Below are 15,966 nucleotides of genomic sequence, written 5' to 3'. Positions count from 1 at the left end.
GGTATATGGGAACTACATCTACAAAACTTTAGATTTCTAAGTCGACAGCTTTGCCCTCAAATATCTTGTTGCCCAATTTACTTGATTCAAGGCAGGAATCTTATTCTCAAAAAATCTTGTATAAGGGTTTGCCAAATCAATGTTTTCGTTGTTTTGGATTTGGCCATTTGGCAAAAAAATTCCCTAAATTTAATAAACACACAATCAAGCATGTACCCAATACAACTATAGTTTCGTATAAGGTTAGATCTGATGGTTGGACCGAGGTAGGGCATAGGAAGACATCTTCATAGGTATATCATGACAACCTCATCATCAATTAATAATTTAAAGGAATTCCCCCCATTAGAAAATCGGTATTCTACTCTCCATGTAGAAGAGGATCGGTCAAACGAATTGAATACTTCGGATCAACCATCATCCCATCTTTCCCAACAGAGATTTAATTCGGGGTTTTCCTCACAAAAAACAGACTTGCTTTCCACTCAGTTGCCTAACTTGTCTTTCCCAATGTTAGTAGTAGGCCAACCACCCTTGCAAATGGTTGAGAATCAGCAGTTGACACCATCTGTTAATTTGGCTTCTTCTGAAAAATTAAAAGGAAAATGTGTTTCTGTTCAAGATACTACATATGTGGAAATGCCTCCAAGTGTTATGGGAATCGAAGCAAACCAACAAATTGATGTCTCTGTTAATTCGGTTCCTTTTGATAAGCTCAACGGAAAACCTATTTCTAGTCAATCAAATATTATGGGTGTTGAAATGGCTCAAGGAGTAGATAAACTCCCTTGTGTTGGATTTCAATTCACAGTTTCACAGGATACCCTAACACTTCAAAACCCTCAAAAACAGGTTAAGGATCATAGGGTGCATCAGTATGCAGGGAATTATCTACTTTTAAAAAGACAAGCAAGAGCTCATGAGGGTGCCCAGAAAGGCCGTCAGGATGGTCTCCTTGAGAAAAGGACACCAATAAAATCTGTGTAAGATGGACACCTTACATCTTCTTTCCTTGAATGTGCAAGGCTTGGGTGGTCAGGCTTTTTGCATATTTAAAGAACTCTTACGCTCGGATTTAGGTACTGTTAATGTAGGTACTATTGATATTCTTTTTTTACAAGAGCATCACTTATGCATGGATAGGATTCGGAAGTATGGATCTATTTTACTGGGACAGTGGACTCATTTCTGGATTCCTGCCTTTGGCCCCACTGGCCGCCAAGCTGGATTATGCATTGCTATTAAACAACATTTGCAGTCTATCATCGTGTTAGCTGCTACTATTATGAATAAACAGGCACAATTCCTTATTGTAAAAATAGGATCCCAAAAGGTTGGCCTTATGAATCTCTATGCCCCTAATTCTACGGCAGAAAAGGCAAAGTTATGGCTATTTCTTTCTAATTATGCGAGTTTAACGGATTGTTGGTTGGTGGGAGGCGACTTTAATATGATTGAGGATGTTGCTGACAGAATGGGAGGTATAACTATTACAATTCCAGGATGGGAAGCAAAGTGTTGGGACTACTTTTGTTTTGCCTATGGTTTGCTGGATTTATGGAAGGTGCATTCATTTTCACGTATACAAGGATCCCTTCAGTTTTCTAGATCAGATGGGAGTGTGGTTGCTACAAAGTTGTCCCGACTAGATAGATTTTATGCTAGTAGTGTTTTTTGGGAAGCAGGTACAAATTTGTCTCGACTAGATATATTTTATGCTAGTAGTGTTTTTTTACCACGACCCTCTGAAGTTACATGTCACATTTACTAAGAGGCGACACTCTAGGCAATTGTGTATCCCTCCTACATTGTTATCTAATGATAGTCATCAGATGTCAATCACTCAGATATGGTCAAATTACAATTTCTCGGATGATTGTTTACTTAGCAATATGGCTCATGCCATACTCGACACAAAGATTCTATTTACAAAAATAGTTTTAGCGTCTGTTTATCACTGCAATTCAGAAATTTCCAATCTACGTCGTGCTCTTGCAACATTACAACAATTGTTGGAAAGGTATCCAACTTCATATGTGCTATGTTGTGATTTGCAGTAAGTAAAAAGCGGTTTAAGGGAAAAACAGGAAGCACGCTCGATGTTCTTTTACTATCGTAATGTTGCTCGTTGGTCGCAAAGGCAAGATCGGGTCAATAAGAAATTCTTTAATCAGTTTAAACAGAAAACTAGACCTCTTTCTATTACTTTGTTGACGCGGGTTGATGGATCCTATATGTCAGATGTCTCTGAGATGCGAAGTATAGTCTCAGATTATTATCATAAGTTATTGTCAACTGAATCTTTTACGACAAACAGTTTTCACAAGAAACAAGTTTTTCTTGCAACTATTCAACAAAAGGTTACAGATGTAATGGCCTCTCAGTTATTACAACCATTTACATCTCAGGAGGTTTTTGATGCCGCTAAATCCTTAGGTAAGGATGTTTGTCCGGGAAAAGATGGAATAGCAATTGGCTTCTATTTGCATTATTGAGATTTTCTTGGACCTCTCCTTACTAGAAGGACAGAAGGAATCATATAGAATCATATATATTATTCCTAAGTCGGATGCTCAATGACATGTGATGAAGTCTTCAAGTGGCATCCATTAACATTGCTAAATGTTGTGTATAAAATTGCGGCAAAAAACTATTGTTGTTAGACTACGAGTTGTATTGTCGTCTATTATTCATGACATCTGGTTTTCTGCAAGATAGAAGTATTTTTTATAATATCTTTTTGTTCTGGGAAATGGTTGCATTAGCTCAACAACATAAACAACAACTTACAACTTTATTGCTTGACTTTGAAAAGGCATATGATAAAGTGGATTGGGACTTTCTTGAGGCGGTGCTGTCAAGAGTAGGTTTTCCTACCTCGTGGATAAAAGGTGTTTCAGCCCTGTACAAACATGCTTCTAGTTAAATTTTGTTCGTTGGAGAATGCGAGACACTATTTCCTATCTCAAGGTCTGTTAGGCAAGGATGCCCTCTTGCCCCATTTCTTTTTATCTTGTTTGGGGAAGCTTTGTCCTCCTACCTAAGATCGTCAACTGCTGGTATTAAAGGCATAGTATTACCTATTACAAAGTTCATTGTAGTGGACGTTGAGTTTGCAAATGATACAACCCTCTATGTTGACGGGGAGATTGGTAATCTTGGCCGGGTACAAAATGCTTTGCAAGTATTCTCAGATGCTACAGGTGCATCACTTAACTGGAATAAGTCAGTTGGCCTTTGGGTGGGTGCAGAAACTCACCTTGCGTGGTACCCAGGTCCTACTTTCCGATGGCTTCATCATGGTGAGCCAGTTCGATATTTGGGACGTATGGTTGTAATAGATTTAAGGCCAGAAGGAATGTTATCTCCGTTACTATTATCAATAAAACATAAATTACTGTATTGGGATGCCCAACAATTGTCTTTTGCGGGTCGGGTTGTAGTAGCAAACACAGTATTATTGGCATCAATGTAGTTTATAGCATCTGTGTGGCTATTTTCTAGATTAACAATAATAAAAGTGCAAAGCTTCATCCATAAGTTCCTTTGGGGGGGGGGGGGGGGGGGGCTCTCCTACATAGTAGCCAAAGTTGCTTGGAATGTGTTGATTCAGCCTAAAATCAATGCAGGGTTGGGTTTGATAGATCCTTTGATGCAGTCAAGAGCCTCTTGACTAAGTTTGTGATCAGAGGATTGTTGCCAGGATCAGAAGCTTGGAAAGGAATGTTTTTTAATCAGTTAATGTAGTTTACTCCTAAGACAAGAGGAGCATGGTCACCCTTTCTAAAGTGGTTGTTCTTGAATGACATGAAAACGCCAAGGTGGAATCTTGCATCCAATAGATTTTTGCTAGGAATCATAAGAGTGTGGGATGTGATTAAATCATTTTTGCTTAAGGACAAACCTTCTACATGGGATGCATTACATAATCAACCTATGCTTGCTAATTCTCTATTTTGGGATAATGCAGGAAAAGTATTGGGCCTGCAAACTCACCTTGCTTGGGGTAAATTGCATAATGGGCCAGCTGCATATGTAAGAACATGGACTCAATTTTAGTAAATGTTACAAGAAATTAACTTTCACATCTACAATCAGTTCATCGTGCCAAGATAATGACGGCTACCATATCAACAACATATTCTTCGTTGTTTACAACCTTCCAACCCAAGCAGGAACATCTATGGTTTGGATGCTTCACAAATGATACATTGATGGTTGTTAAGGGTGTTTCACCTAATGGGTGTGTTTCTTATTTTGAGGTCCTAGACAACAATAAATTGCAATCTTATACCTTTGATTGCAGTTATCTACAGGACTTGCGAAGTGCACCAATCCGAGTGGTTGCTAAAACTGGAAAGAGATGGATCCTTGATCCTTATCCGTCAATTGCTCATATGTGTGATATCTTGTGGTTATACGCAAAAGATCTTGTTGCAAGATTAACATGGGATCCGGGGGGTTGGCTTTGGTCACACTCCTTGGGGGAAAAGATTGTAAAGGTCTCGTTCTTTCAGTACTCAATAAAACTTGGAAGATCATTACTGCTCTCTCGGAATGTAACGATATCAGCAGCTTAGAAACATTGGACCAATTGGGGTGTCTCAAATTTGCATTTGAGAACCTACTGGAAATGGATATGGTCATTCATGGGGCCAACTAAATTTATTCTCTTTCGATGGTTATTAGTGCATATGGCACTACTAGTTGGTCATTCATTGAAAGGGAATGTAGCACCCAATTTTTGCGGCAATGTAGCTTTTGCCATGAACCTCAGGAGACTACCAAGCATGTCCTATGGTCTTGTCCCTTTGCTCAACAAGTATGGAAGAAAGTTATTTCTTTATTCCTAACAATCAATGTAGGTTGCCTATTCTCATGGGGATCAACGATATGGGGAGTATTACATTCCAGCTTGATGTTGTATGAGGCAAACGATGCTCATGAGGCAATGACAATACATAATAGAATATTGATATTAGTTAGTCCCTTCTAGCAACCTCAAAAGCAGGTGCGATGCCCAGATTTGGAAAACAGTGACCACATTAACATTATGGGCATTATGGAAATATCGATGTAACCAACTTTATGATGCGGTAGATATTCATCTCTCAGATGTGTTGTTTGAGATATGAGAGAACTTGTTGGCAATAGTCCGTGGCTAGTATGACAATATGCAGGGTTCCCCAGATATTGTGAACAAGAAAGGGAAAAAGCTTCTTCACTTATGGAAAAAGTTGCCCCTGTTTACAATGTCAACTTAAGAACCTCAATGGCAACATCGACTTCCATGGACTCTTTCTTGAATATCAACAAAATGTAAACATCTTCTACAAAGTTCGATATATGTTCCTAGGATTATTTTACATCATTGTATAAGAAAAGTTGTAACCTTCATGCCGGGTAGGTTCAAGTTGTAGCCTTCGGGCATTTTTTTTCAATACTATCGAAGAAAATCCTTTAAAGAAAAAAGATAAAGTTTAATCAAAGCATGTTTCCATGAACAAGGCATTTGTCCATATATAATGATTTAATCTTCAAGTAACCCCAAAAGGTAATAAGATATTCAAGAATGATGTCAGCCCATCTTGGCCATTTCCACCATCCTTAACTTGTTTATGCCTCCAAAAGCTCCTTCTCTACTATAGGAGTTTCTATTCTTAAGGCTTCTTGTTCTATAAGAAAGTCACTTTTTGTTTATTTGACATGAGGTAATATTTCTATGAAATAATGGGAGAATGCATAAACAAATTTTATTGCTAATTTTTAATCCATTTAGTGTCCAACGACCATTCCCGAAATTAAGGCATTTAATGGATTCTTTCCTATGCATAGATTGTAATCTTTTGAAAAACCATTCACGATCATAACCCTTGTCATGCAGTTGCATTTGCCTTGCCGCAAGTTGTTAGGCTAGCTTTATATTTTTTGTTTGTTGAGAACTATTCCTCCAAAAAATTACATTGACATCAACCAATAAACTTTGCAAGGAATTATGCTATAGAACAATGAGGATAGATAAAGCTATGAACCACCATTGGCCAAAGTTAGAGCACCCGAAGTACAAGACGCAAGCTCGTGAAGCAACAAATATTAAATAGCAACTTGATACCCTAATGGTTGGATTCAACAATTGAATGGAGATGAGAGCCTCATGCATCAAGAATTTTAGAGATGAGGAGTGAGATTAAAGAGCACGATGTCAAACTCAGACAAGGTGAGGAGAATAAGTTGGACCAACCTACTATTGAAAAGACTACAGTAGTGGAACCCACATGGCAACTCAAAGACCATGAGAAAATAGAGAGGATGGACAAACATGATAATAAGGTATAAAGGTAATATCTATAAACCTTTATACCCTCATGAGTATGGAAGGGACATAATTGCGACAATGTTAAATAAAGGAGAGCTATAAACCGTTTGAAAGGGTTCTTCCTAATTTAGACTCCCTAGAGTTAAAGCTTAAGACTCTCTCTGTATCCGCCCATAATTATTTTCCTTGATTCAAGGTTTAAACCTAATCAGGGTATTTGGTCTAAGCTTGTAATCATTAAAGTGGATTAATTAAAAATTGATTATACTTGACTTCTTGTCTCTCTACTCTTCTATTGAGCATAGGGAAATGTGGAAAAGTTTCTTTGTGGTTAAGGCATAGTTTTAAGTCTTGTGAATATGATTAGGCCATATGGTAAGATTAAAGATTTCTTAGTAGTTGGTTCATATCTTATACATAGCCAATGTGTTATGACAAGGGAAAATGTCAATCCTTACACAAATTTATGTCATAGTCACACTGTGCAATCTTGATTGCAACATTCATTAGCAAAATACTTGAAAGTCATGGTTTACTTCTCAATTTCACATGTATTTCGCGAAAATGTAATATTTTGTTGGGGAAATTGGTCTCTCCGGATGGGAAGAACATAAGTTGGATCGGGACAAAGGCCGGCAAAGAGCTGAGTCGGACAAGGGTTGATCAGCCCGTAGCCGATCCGGACTATGTCTGATTCGGCCGAATCAGACTCATACGGTATGGGTTATATTTGCAAATAACCCATATTGTTTATGAGTATAAATACACCTAAGGCAATCATTATGGTATATGACCACTGTTGTAATCATTGTGTACTAAGTGGTATACGAGCTCTAGGTCATTGCCTTAGAGTCTCTTGTATTCTCATCCATATAGTTATTCTGTTCAAAGTCTATGGGTTGCCGTGGTTTTTCCCATTCCAGGTTTCCACGTTAAATCTTGTGTCTCAATGTCTATGGTTTTCTATTGTTGTTTTTCGTTTCTTGTCTCTCTCTCATACAATTTGCTAACCGGTTGTGGTTGGCCTCATATTCTCAACATATTTCTGGTCTCATAGGTCATAATTGGCCTCCAATGAAGATAATAAAATTTATATATCTATCTTTCTTTCTTCTTTCTTTAATCACAAGCCTTAAGTCCAATTATTCTATTTAGCTTAAGCTTGCAATCGTTTGAGTGGATTAAAGAAAAATTGATTGTATTGATGACTTCTTGTCTCTCTGTTCTTCTATGGACCACATGGAAATGCCGTAAAGTCTCTTTATGAGCAAGAAATAATTTTAAGTCTTGTAAATATGATTAGTTCATAGGGTAAGACTAAAGATTTCTTAGTAGTCGGTTTATATGCTATAGAGAGTCTTTACTTGAGAATAGTAACCCCCTTTCATAGGTACATGTTTATTTGGTCCCATTGGTCGATTTTGGCATTTGTCAATTCTCTCCCTACACAAGACAATGGCAATCCAATGTATGTCCTACTCACATTCATCTTTACAATCACAACCACACTCTCAATTACAACATTCATTTGTAAACGTTTTGAAGATTGAGACACCACTCAATTCCACATTAAATTTATTCTGGAAAAAGTGTCATTCTTAGTCCTAGATAGGTCATAGTTGACCTTTGAGGAGTACAATAACATCACCCGCTTTATCAATTCACGGATGTGAGGGAAATTTGGGTTAGAAAAGGAATTCCTTATTTATCATTTATTAAAAATAATGTTTCTTCAATATAACCCATTCAAGTCAGGATGGCCGAGCGGTCTAAGGCGCCAGTTTCAGGTACTGGTCCGAAAGGGCGTGGGTTCAAATCCCACTCCTGACATTATAGAAAATATTTTTACAGTTTTCTTTATAATACATATTTAACATTTTCTGTAGTCAATTAAGTTACGTCTACGTCTCCACCTATGGTATTCATTGGCATCTAAGTTTGCTTTAACCGTTACAGAGATTACATGGCACCCATATATGTAAAAGCATGAAGAGGAAGTGCCATGATGTAGCATTACTCTCAGTATTTTGAAGGTCAAAATGCTTTGCTCAACCAAAACAGATGCGAGTAACAGACCCGCGAACAGAACAGAACAAATGAGTATAGATAAGTTGCATGTTTTAGTTTTCACTCATGCCCAAAGGATATCATCTTTTCTAACTACGAAAGGCTTAAAGCAAATATCTATCCATGGATCTAATATTTCACTGTGCTCAAATCCTCCAATATTCAAAACAATTAGAATGGTTAAGGCCGAAGAGTGGAACCTTGTTTGTGTCGACAGGTGTCTCTTAACATTCATACATCACACTCTGAACAATGCATTAAATCTCCTGTACATATTGCGGTATTTTATTGTGTTTTTCCAATGGTTTCATGCAGGAAAACTGATGCCACGTACTATAGAGCAAGAAAACTTCTCACGCACTAAGTATCATGTTCATTGTCAAGAAAAAAGAATAGAAACAGTATTAATTGCAAATTTAAGTGCCAATCTATACACTTTATTATGCTCATTAACAACCAAAGTTGAAGCAACAGATAACTATCAAATCACTGCAGATCCCAATTGCAAACATTGGAAAATATCAGTATCATCTAGAAGCTGATCATAAGCATCATTTTCTGGGGCTGAACATACAGCTTTACTACGAACTTCAATTGTAAAATCACCACCTTCTGGAATTTCATTGCCCATTTTTTTCCCTCGGATTGTTTGTGCATATAAATCTACCATTCTTGGCTCAAGCTGTGAAGATTCATCAACAAAAACTCTGTCGTGCTTGCTTCCTGTGACCAGATAAAGGATAGATATTACACCAGAATGTTTGACCATTTGCAACATTCATATTCATTTTGGTTCATATCTAAATGCAATGAAAATATACCTATAAATGCTTGTTCCTTGTTCCTTGCATGTGAAGCTTCATCCTCATACTGAAATTCTTGAGAATTACCAAAAATCTGAAAAATGTTAGCTATGTTACTTCTAGGCATTCATTCAGTAATAACTATGAAGACTCATTGCCAAATTTATGTAAAGCATACCTGTTCCACATTGTTAATTGTTATATTCAAGTAGTGTGCATAAGGAGTTGGGCTAAACACAGCAACCTGTTCAGATGATTGAAAAAACTCTGCTTAGTATTTTCTAGACAATATATCACTGAATGGAAGTCCTAGGAATCAAATAAAGGGATCCAAACAAACAAGAAAAAGTAGCAATGAGGTGTAATATGTGTCTTAGAAATCAAATAGAATCACCCGCACACAAACAAATTCGTATAGCTATGGGACATTCTCATCCTCAACGATATAACCATGAGACACAACCTGCTCATCACTATTGTTAAATAAAAATCTCATTTTATAGCACATATGATATGCTTTCATATAATCAACCAAAACAATAGAAAACAGATCCATTACACGTTAAAGCATAATGTGAACCCATTGGTTGATAGGTGGTAATCCTTGTGCTTTACAGTGTTAAGGATGTGGGTTGGATTCTGGAGTTTTGGTATTGCATTGCTTATAATTTCAACATTGGGATTGCCCACATTTTTTATTTTTCCAGTTCATAAGGCGTGAAAATGGGCAGCATTGCCCTTTTAAAAGGCAATGCTAAAAAAGTTGGCTTTGAATTCTGTCACAATATGAGGAATGAAAACGACAGCATTGTACTTCATGAGGCAATGCCACAAACACAAATTTTGGTCAATCAAACGAATATGAATATAGCATGCATTAGAAAAAATATCTAGGCCATCAAGATATTCGACTATATTTTAATATCTGAAACGGCTAAAGTTAATCTAATAACTCGTGCATTTTCAAATGATATTGATATACAAGAATCCAACCTGATGTAACAACATCACAGCTCCTGGTTCCACAAGCCTACCGAACTCAGTTTCTACCATCACCCGTCGGTTCACAGTGCCAGCAATACAGCCTGTTTTATCCTATAATATCAAGGGAAAGCATGAACTAGTACATTGTACCATGGATTTCTGTGAGTACAAAGCAATTACCTTCAAAGTCACCATTATATCTCCACATCCATTGGGACTACATGTTTTGATTACTGCTACAAGCTAAGCATAACAACAAAAGTAAGAAGGGCTCACAGAAAACAAATTGCCATTATTTAGAAAGAAAGAAATGACATATACAGTCTAAAAAAGCAATGAAAATCTGTTGTATTCAGATATGTTCACTTTTATCTAAAGCGATACATAATTATAAAGATTTATATGTTTATATAGGTAAAACTAGAATGGTCTTGAGATTTCTGTATGCATAAAAACCTGCTCAAATAGAAAATAGTATATGAGTGAAGATCTGGACAAACAAATAGGTTTAATTGGTTGAAACAGAACCAAAACATGTGTTTTTTATACAAGTACAGGTTTTCTGGTTACCTTGGGTACACGATTTTCTGTTCTGGATGACTTCACAGAACTAATGGTTGAAACAGACAAAGAAGACTGCCCTACACAGAAAGGACATTTTATTTATTGAGAACGAAAGGAGCTGTATGAAGTTTTCAGATTTCCCTTTACAATGTAACAAGGGGCAAATGCAAGAAAACCTTCTCGATATACTTCATGGCATTCAGCCAAGCCATCATTCGAAAATCCGAATCATCAGCAATGGATCTTCTTCCTCTATAATTTTCCTTTGTTCTCCCATTATATGTTGAGCATTGTTGAGCCAGCTGTACGATACCCCGTTGAACTGCACCAGCAGGCCCTGGAATTGTATAAGGCAATCCTCTTTGAGGTGACCTATTATAATCATTTGATGGTGAGTGTTCACGAGTCTCTCTGGACACAGGAAAACTTGTTTGGACTGATGGAAATTTCATCTTCTCTGCAGGAGCTTGTATTACTTTGCCCATACCTTGAATTTGTTTAGGCATACCTGCCACGGTTGATTCCATTGGTTATATTGAAGCTATCTATGCAAACATTGCAAGGATTATACTGAAGCTATCTATGAAAAACCAATTGTTGATTCTATTAAAGCTACCTATGGAAACATTTGCATTTGTTGTATCAAATGCTATGGAAACATTTGCATTGATAATATGTGAATATAGGGAACCATTGGCATAAAAAAGAGTTGTTATGAAGACATTTACCTGTTACTATATTACGTTTGGATATTTGCGAAGCGCCCTCATACAGGATATTATTCTCCTTCTGCAGGAAACTTGATTTTCTTTCCAGGGAATAACCCTGCCCAGAAACTTGCTTAGGGATATGTTTACTACAGTCTCTTGAATTCCTAGATGGAAATGATTTCTCCCCTTCATCATCCTGGATCTGGATTTCATCTTCTTCTTCTTCTTCTAAATTATGCACATACCTAGGAACTTCAACAGACAGAAGAACATGGTTTTCCTTGCGCATAACACTTGGTAAGCCATGTTGATTATCTTCATATCCAGTTTCAAATGGATTTCCTTTTTCCTTACTCCTATCAAGTCCAACAATATCAGGCCGAATTTCTCTGCATATTTCTTTGGGAGATGGACGTGGATGCATTTGATGGTGTTCTTTCCGATGCTTTCTATAGTGAAAATCCTCTGCGGACCTAATTTTAGAAGAAGAAAACAGTTTCTCCCCGATGTCATCTTTATCATGGATGTAAATTTCCCCTTCTGCTTCCAAACCGTGAACAGCATCTCTACAAGAAAATTCTTCAACGCATTGATCAGCTGATGGCAGATTATGATTTTCCTTGTTTTGTAATCCATGTTGATTCTCCTTTGCCAGATTTTTTCTTTGGCTTAGAGAAATCACATTTCGAACATCAGATATACATTCTCTGCTGACTAATTTGGGAGATGGAGATGGGAATGGTAAAAGATGATGTTCCTTAATAAGTGCTCTTTGAGCATTTTCATTCACTTCCTCGAGATGAGATGAAGACGAAGATGGATATGAACATGAATATGGTGATGGAAATGGATTATCTTTAATACGTTTTCTGCTAGCAATGCAGGTATTTATTTCTTCCCGAGGAGGTGATGGAGATGGAGATTGATGTTCTTTAAAACGTTTTCTGCAAGAAATACCGTTGTTTACTTCTTTTAGAAGAGGGGAAGGAGACTGAAATGGATATGGCTGTTCATCAGTAAGTTTTCCGATAGAAACGTCGCCTACTTCTTGAAGATGAGAAGAAGATGAAGATGGAGGAGGTTTTTGGAAACGTTTAAGAACGCATGATGCAGATGAAGAAGAGATTTGAAGCTTCCCCGGAGGAAACTGCGAAGAAGAAGATGGAATGGTCGGACGGGAACTAGGGAGAGGAAGCAGAAGATTACCTGAAGAACACGACGACGATGACGACTATGATGATGATGATGATAAGGAGAAGATGGAATCGAAAGGGAAGGGTGAAGAAGATTATCACCTGCGGAAGAAGGAGGAGCGCAATCGCCAGAGCTAGAAGGTGTTATTCTGCTGCTTCTGTTATTGAAGGTTTGGAGGATGTCTGAGTCGTCGATGTCGAGCTCATCAATCCAAGCCGAAGCAGAAGCAGAAGCAGAAGCAAAATCAGAAGACGAAGGTATCGCCATCGCCATAGCTTCTCTCTCTCTCTCTCTCTCTCTCTCTCTCTCTCTCTCTCTCTCTCTCTCTCTGTGTCTCTGTGTGTGTGTGTCTGTCTGTGCGCGCTGTTTTGGCGGGAAACGCTTTCAAAAAGCACATATGACCATTGGTTTTGGATAATTCCTGAAATGCCCCTACTCTGCCCTTTTCCGTATTTTCTTATAATTCCCCGGAATACCCCTCGCCCACTTAAATACGCATTGCTTTCATGTATGTACTGTGTACATACTACATACATATGCATAGACAAACGTATCCGTCAAATATCGATCGTCATAGTTCTCGAATCATGTCATGTTTAAAAATAAAAAGATTTGCACTTATAATTTAGAGACCCCCTCCCCCCCCCCCCCCCCCCCACACAAATTCCAATATCGGATTTTCTCTAATAATGTCTCGTATGATTTCGGACAAAGGGTGTTTCAGGTTTTAGATCTAGAACTCCCCCAAAGACTTGACCTTTTCCCAAGTTGTACCATGATCTTGATCTCCAAGGTCAACATATAATGAAGGATGCAATCGCATCGCAAGCAGTTGCAAGAAAGACAAAGACAGAGGACATGAAATGGTCAACATTACGAAATGGATTTCATAAAGCTTCGTATATAGAGACGGGACAACTATCATAATGGTGGGGCACTATCGAATCGAACAACATCACGAATAATGTCAGACTCGATAGAAACCAAAACATACATTGATCGCGTGAGGCTATAGCCTATTATTTGAATGTGGTAGGATTCGATTTTCGATTATTATTCATTTTCAGTATTTGCCTATTGGAGTTTGCAAGTCATGTAGGCTATGGGCAAAGCTCTCTCAAGTGAATGAGACAAAGTTCGTTGGCATGTTTTGTTTTTTTCCGGGAGGGGGGGGGGGGGGGGCGTTTGAGATATGAAAAGCCCAAAAATATAGAAGACTGTTTTGCCATGGCTCATGAATCAAATAAAAAGGAAGAGAAATGTATCCGTGGTGTGTTCACACTTGTCCCGGGGGAGGGGGGGGGAGGGGGGAGCTAACGAACATTTCAGCTGAAATTTGGGTTGCCAAGAAAAGCTATCAACGACTCGGTAGAGCAAAGCTGATGATTGCACGCACGCACACAACGCCGCAAAACAAAAACATAAGCAGCGCAGCCCAGACACAGAGACAGAGACAGAGACAGAGAGAGAATGAATGAATGTAAGAGCATGAACGAGAAGGAAAAACATAGTTCATAGACCTACAACAGAAGAAGACTGACTGGCACACAGGAGTCCATGAGACGGATCTCTCTCCATATACAAACATATACATATATAGAGAGAGGAAGAGAGAGATGACTTTCTCCGATGGTGGCGGTGCATTGACCACTCGATCTCGTTCCAGAAACAGCGGCATAAAATCTCCGATCAATGTTCTCGCCGAGAGATTAGGTGAAGGAGAACCAGACTTCATCGTCAAGGATCGCCAACAATATCTCGCCGCCCCCCACGGTTCTCGGAAGTTCACCTTATCTAAAGCCGCCACCGGAAGCGCGGTCGATGTAAGGCCCGGCGGCTCGGAAGGCACCGGCGATGACACTACCGGGAGAGCCACTCAGGCCACGAGCCTCTCAACTGCCCCACGCTTTCTCTCGTACATTGAACCCTCTTGCAATAGCGATCATGATGATATCGACGATCATCGTTCCACAGAGACCCAATCCTCCTCCAAGACCATATCCATACACGACCATAGTCATCATCATCAACACGACCGACGACCACCCGTAACCACTAGAACCAACCCTACACCCTCTGACTCCAGCTCCTCTAACTCTTTCCTCCCCCACATTGCATTTAGTTTCCTCGTCCTCTCTCTCCTCTCCCTCTCGGCCTCCTTCCTCCTCCCGGCTTCCTTCCTCCCCTCGCTCAAACACAAGCTTTCCTTCTTCTCTCCGTCCCTCGCTTCCTCGCATCAGCTCCTCGAGCTCCGAACCTTCCTCACTCTCTCCCTTCAGACCACCACTGACCGTCTCGAAGAACAAGTTCACGAGCTCCGGCTCGAGATGCAAGAAGACACTAGGAGACGACACCTCGAGCTCCAATCCATAAGAGAAGAGTTATCCAAGCATGTCAATAACCCACATAAATCCGAGCATCTATTGTCGATCATCGGAGAAATGTCCACGCCTCATTATAATGTTGTTGCAGAGAGACCTGACTACGCACTCGAGAGCGGGGGTGGACGCATACTTGATCACTCCCCCGTTTTCCAACCGATGAGTGCAATGTCATGGAAGGAGAAAGTCTACACCTACTTCAATCAACCTCACATTCACCCCCTTGCCTCCATTATCCTTCAACCCGGATTCAACCAACCAGGACAATGTCTTCCTCTAGCAGCAAGCTCGAATGTGCACGTCCAAATTGCGCTTCGTACGCCCATTTTCCCCGATCAAGTCACACTCACACATGTATCTAAGGTAACTAAGGTCCATTTCAACATACTAGCACCCTCTCTAGCAATGAATTTTTTCCTTATAGTTTGTGCTTGCATGTGTGTAGGCCATAGCTTATGATATTTCTAGTGCACCCAAGGACTTCAACGTTTATGGCTCAACAACTTCAATATCAAGTGGGAAGCCTTCACCATGGATTTTTCTTGGGGAGTTCACTTATGATATCAATAGGAATTCCCCGGTACAAACCTTCAACTTAAATGAGAATGCCAAGGATAACCTCATCTCAACCGTCAAATTACATGTGCTCTCCAATTATGGTAGCAATTCACATACTTGCATATATCGGCTCCAAGTTCATGGGCAAAAACCCACTTGATGGCAGTTTATTCCTTTTAAATCATAAATTTGTAATAAACATTGCTTCTTTCTTTGTATTTCTGAAATCATAATCATTACAATCTCCAAGATTTTGAACTTTTCAAATGAATTTTGATTCAATGCCAAACTTGCATGTTATCTCTTGTTTAAGCTTTTATTATGTAGATCTCTCTCAATTCAAAAGGAACCAAGTAAATTTTTTAGACAAAAGCACATATGGTGTTAGC

The 15,966-nt window shown here is 38.9% G+C and overlaps 2 protein-coding genes and 1 non-coding gene across 4 annotated transcripts; 2 read left to right on the top strand and 1 right to left on the bottom strand.

Annotated features, from left to right (window-relative positions):
- Positions 1 to 8,066: 8,066 nt before the first annotated feature.
- On the top strand, positions 8,067 to 8,146 carry TRNAL-CAG (transfer RNA leucine (anticodon CAG)). Its single transcript has one exon. It is a non-coding gene; the product is annotated as a tRNA-Leu (tRNA).
- Positions 8,147 to 8,733: 587 nt separating this feature from the next.
- LOC147866341 (nuclear localized protein) lies at positions 8,734 to 12,995 on the bottom strand. 2 transcript variants are annotated; one of them, XM_087316750.1, is made up of 9 exons: positions 12,740 to 12,995; positions 11,463 to 12,650; positions 10,911 to 11,242; positions 10,741 to 10,806; positions 10,351 to 10,413; positions 10,180 to 10,281; positions 9,365 to 9,430; positions 9,205 to 9,280; positions 8,734 to 9,106 (listed from the first exon to the last, which is right to left on the bottom strand). In XM_087316750.1, the coding sequence occupies exons 1-9, from the start codon at positions 12,909 to 12,911 to the stop codon at positions 8,865 to 8,867; spliced, it is 2,307 nt and encodes a 768-aa protein (XP_087172876.1). In that variant the 5' UTR covers positions 12,912 to 12,995; the 3' UTR covers positions 8,734 to 8,864. The 2 variants fall into 2 exon arrangements, with proteins under 2 accessions (XP_087172876.1, XP_087172877.1); XM_087316751.1 differs by having other exon boundaries at positions 8,970 to 9,106; positions 9,205 to 9,261.
- Positions 12,996 to 14,254: 1,259 nt separating this feature from the next.
- LOC147866340 (uncharacterized) lies at positions 14,255 to 15,737 on the top strand. The gene is made up of 2 exons (XM_087316743.1): positions 14,255 to 15,382; positions 15,465 to 15,737. Exons 1-2 carry the CDS (start codon positions 14,255 to 14,257, stop codon positions 15,735 to 15,737), a joined length of 1,401 nt encoding a protein of 466 aa, XP_087172869.1.
- The last annotated feature ends 229 nt before the right edge of the window (positions 15,738 to 15,966 follow it).

Source organism: Azolla caroliniana, unplaced genomic scaffold (genome assembly GCF_043228905.1).
Source record: "Azolla caroliniana isolate FFs.n. ecotype wild unplaced genomic scaffold, voAzoCaro1.0.p SCAF_3, whole genome shotgun sequence".
NCBI lineage: Eukaryota > Viridiplantae > Streptophyta > Polypodiopsida > Salviniales > Salviniaceae > Azolla > Azolla caroliniana.
The sequence above is the reverse complement of the archived record's forward strand: the minus strand, read 5'-3'. Positions and strand labels throughout refer to the sequence as shown.

What these genes read in the sequence shown, in the direction of transcription:
- LOC147866340 (XM_087316743.1), top strand. Translation starts at nt 14,255, where the DNA reads ATGACTTTCTCCGATGGTGGCGGTGCATTGACCACTCGATCTCGTTCC. An exon ending in CACTCACACATGTATCTAAG is followed by an intron (nt 15,383 to 15,464) that starts GTAACTAAGGTC and finishes GCATGTGTGTAG; the next exon opens with GCCATAGCTTATGATATTTC.
- LOC147866341 (XM_087316750.1), bottom strand. Translation starts at nt 12,911, where the DNA reads ATGGCGATGGCGATACCTTCGTCTTCTGATTTTGCTTCTGCTTCTGCT. An exon ending in CTGTGATGTTGTTACATCAG is followed by an intron (nt 9,431 to 10,179) that starts GTTGGATTCTTG and finishes TCATCTGAACAG; the next exon opens with GTTGCTGTGTTTAGCCCAAC. An exon ending in CAATTAACAATGTGGAACAG is followed by an intron (nt 9,281 to 9,364) that starts GTATGCTTTACA and finishes AACATTTTTCAG; the next exon opens with ATTTTTGGTAATTCTCAAGA.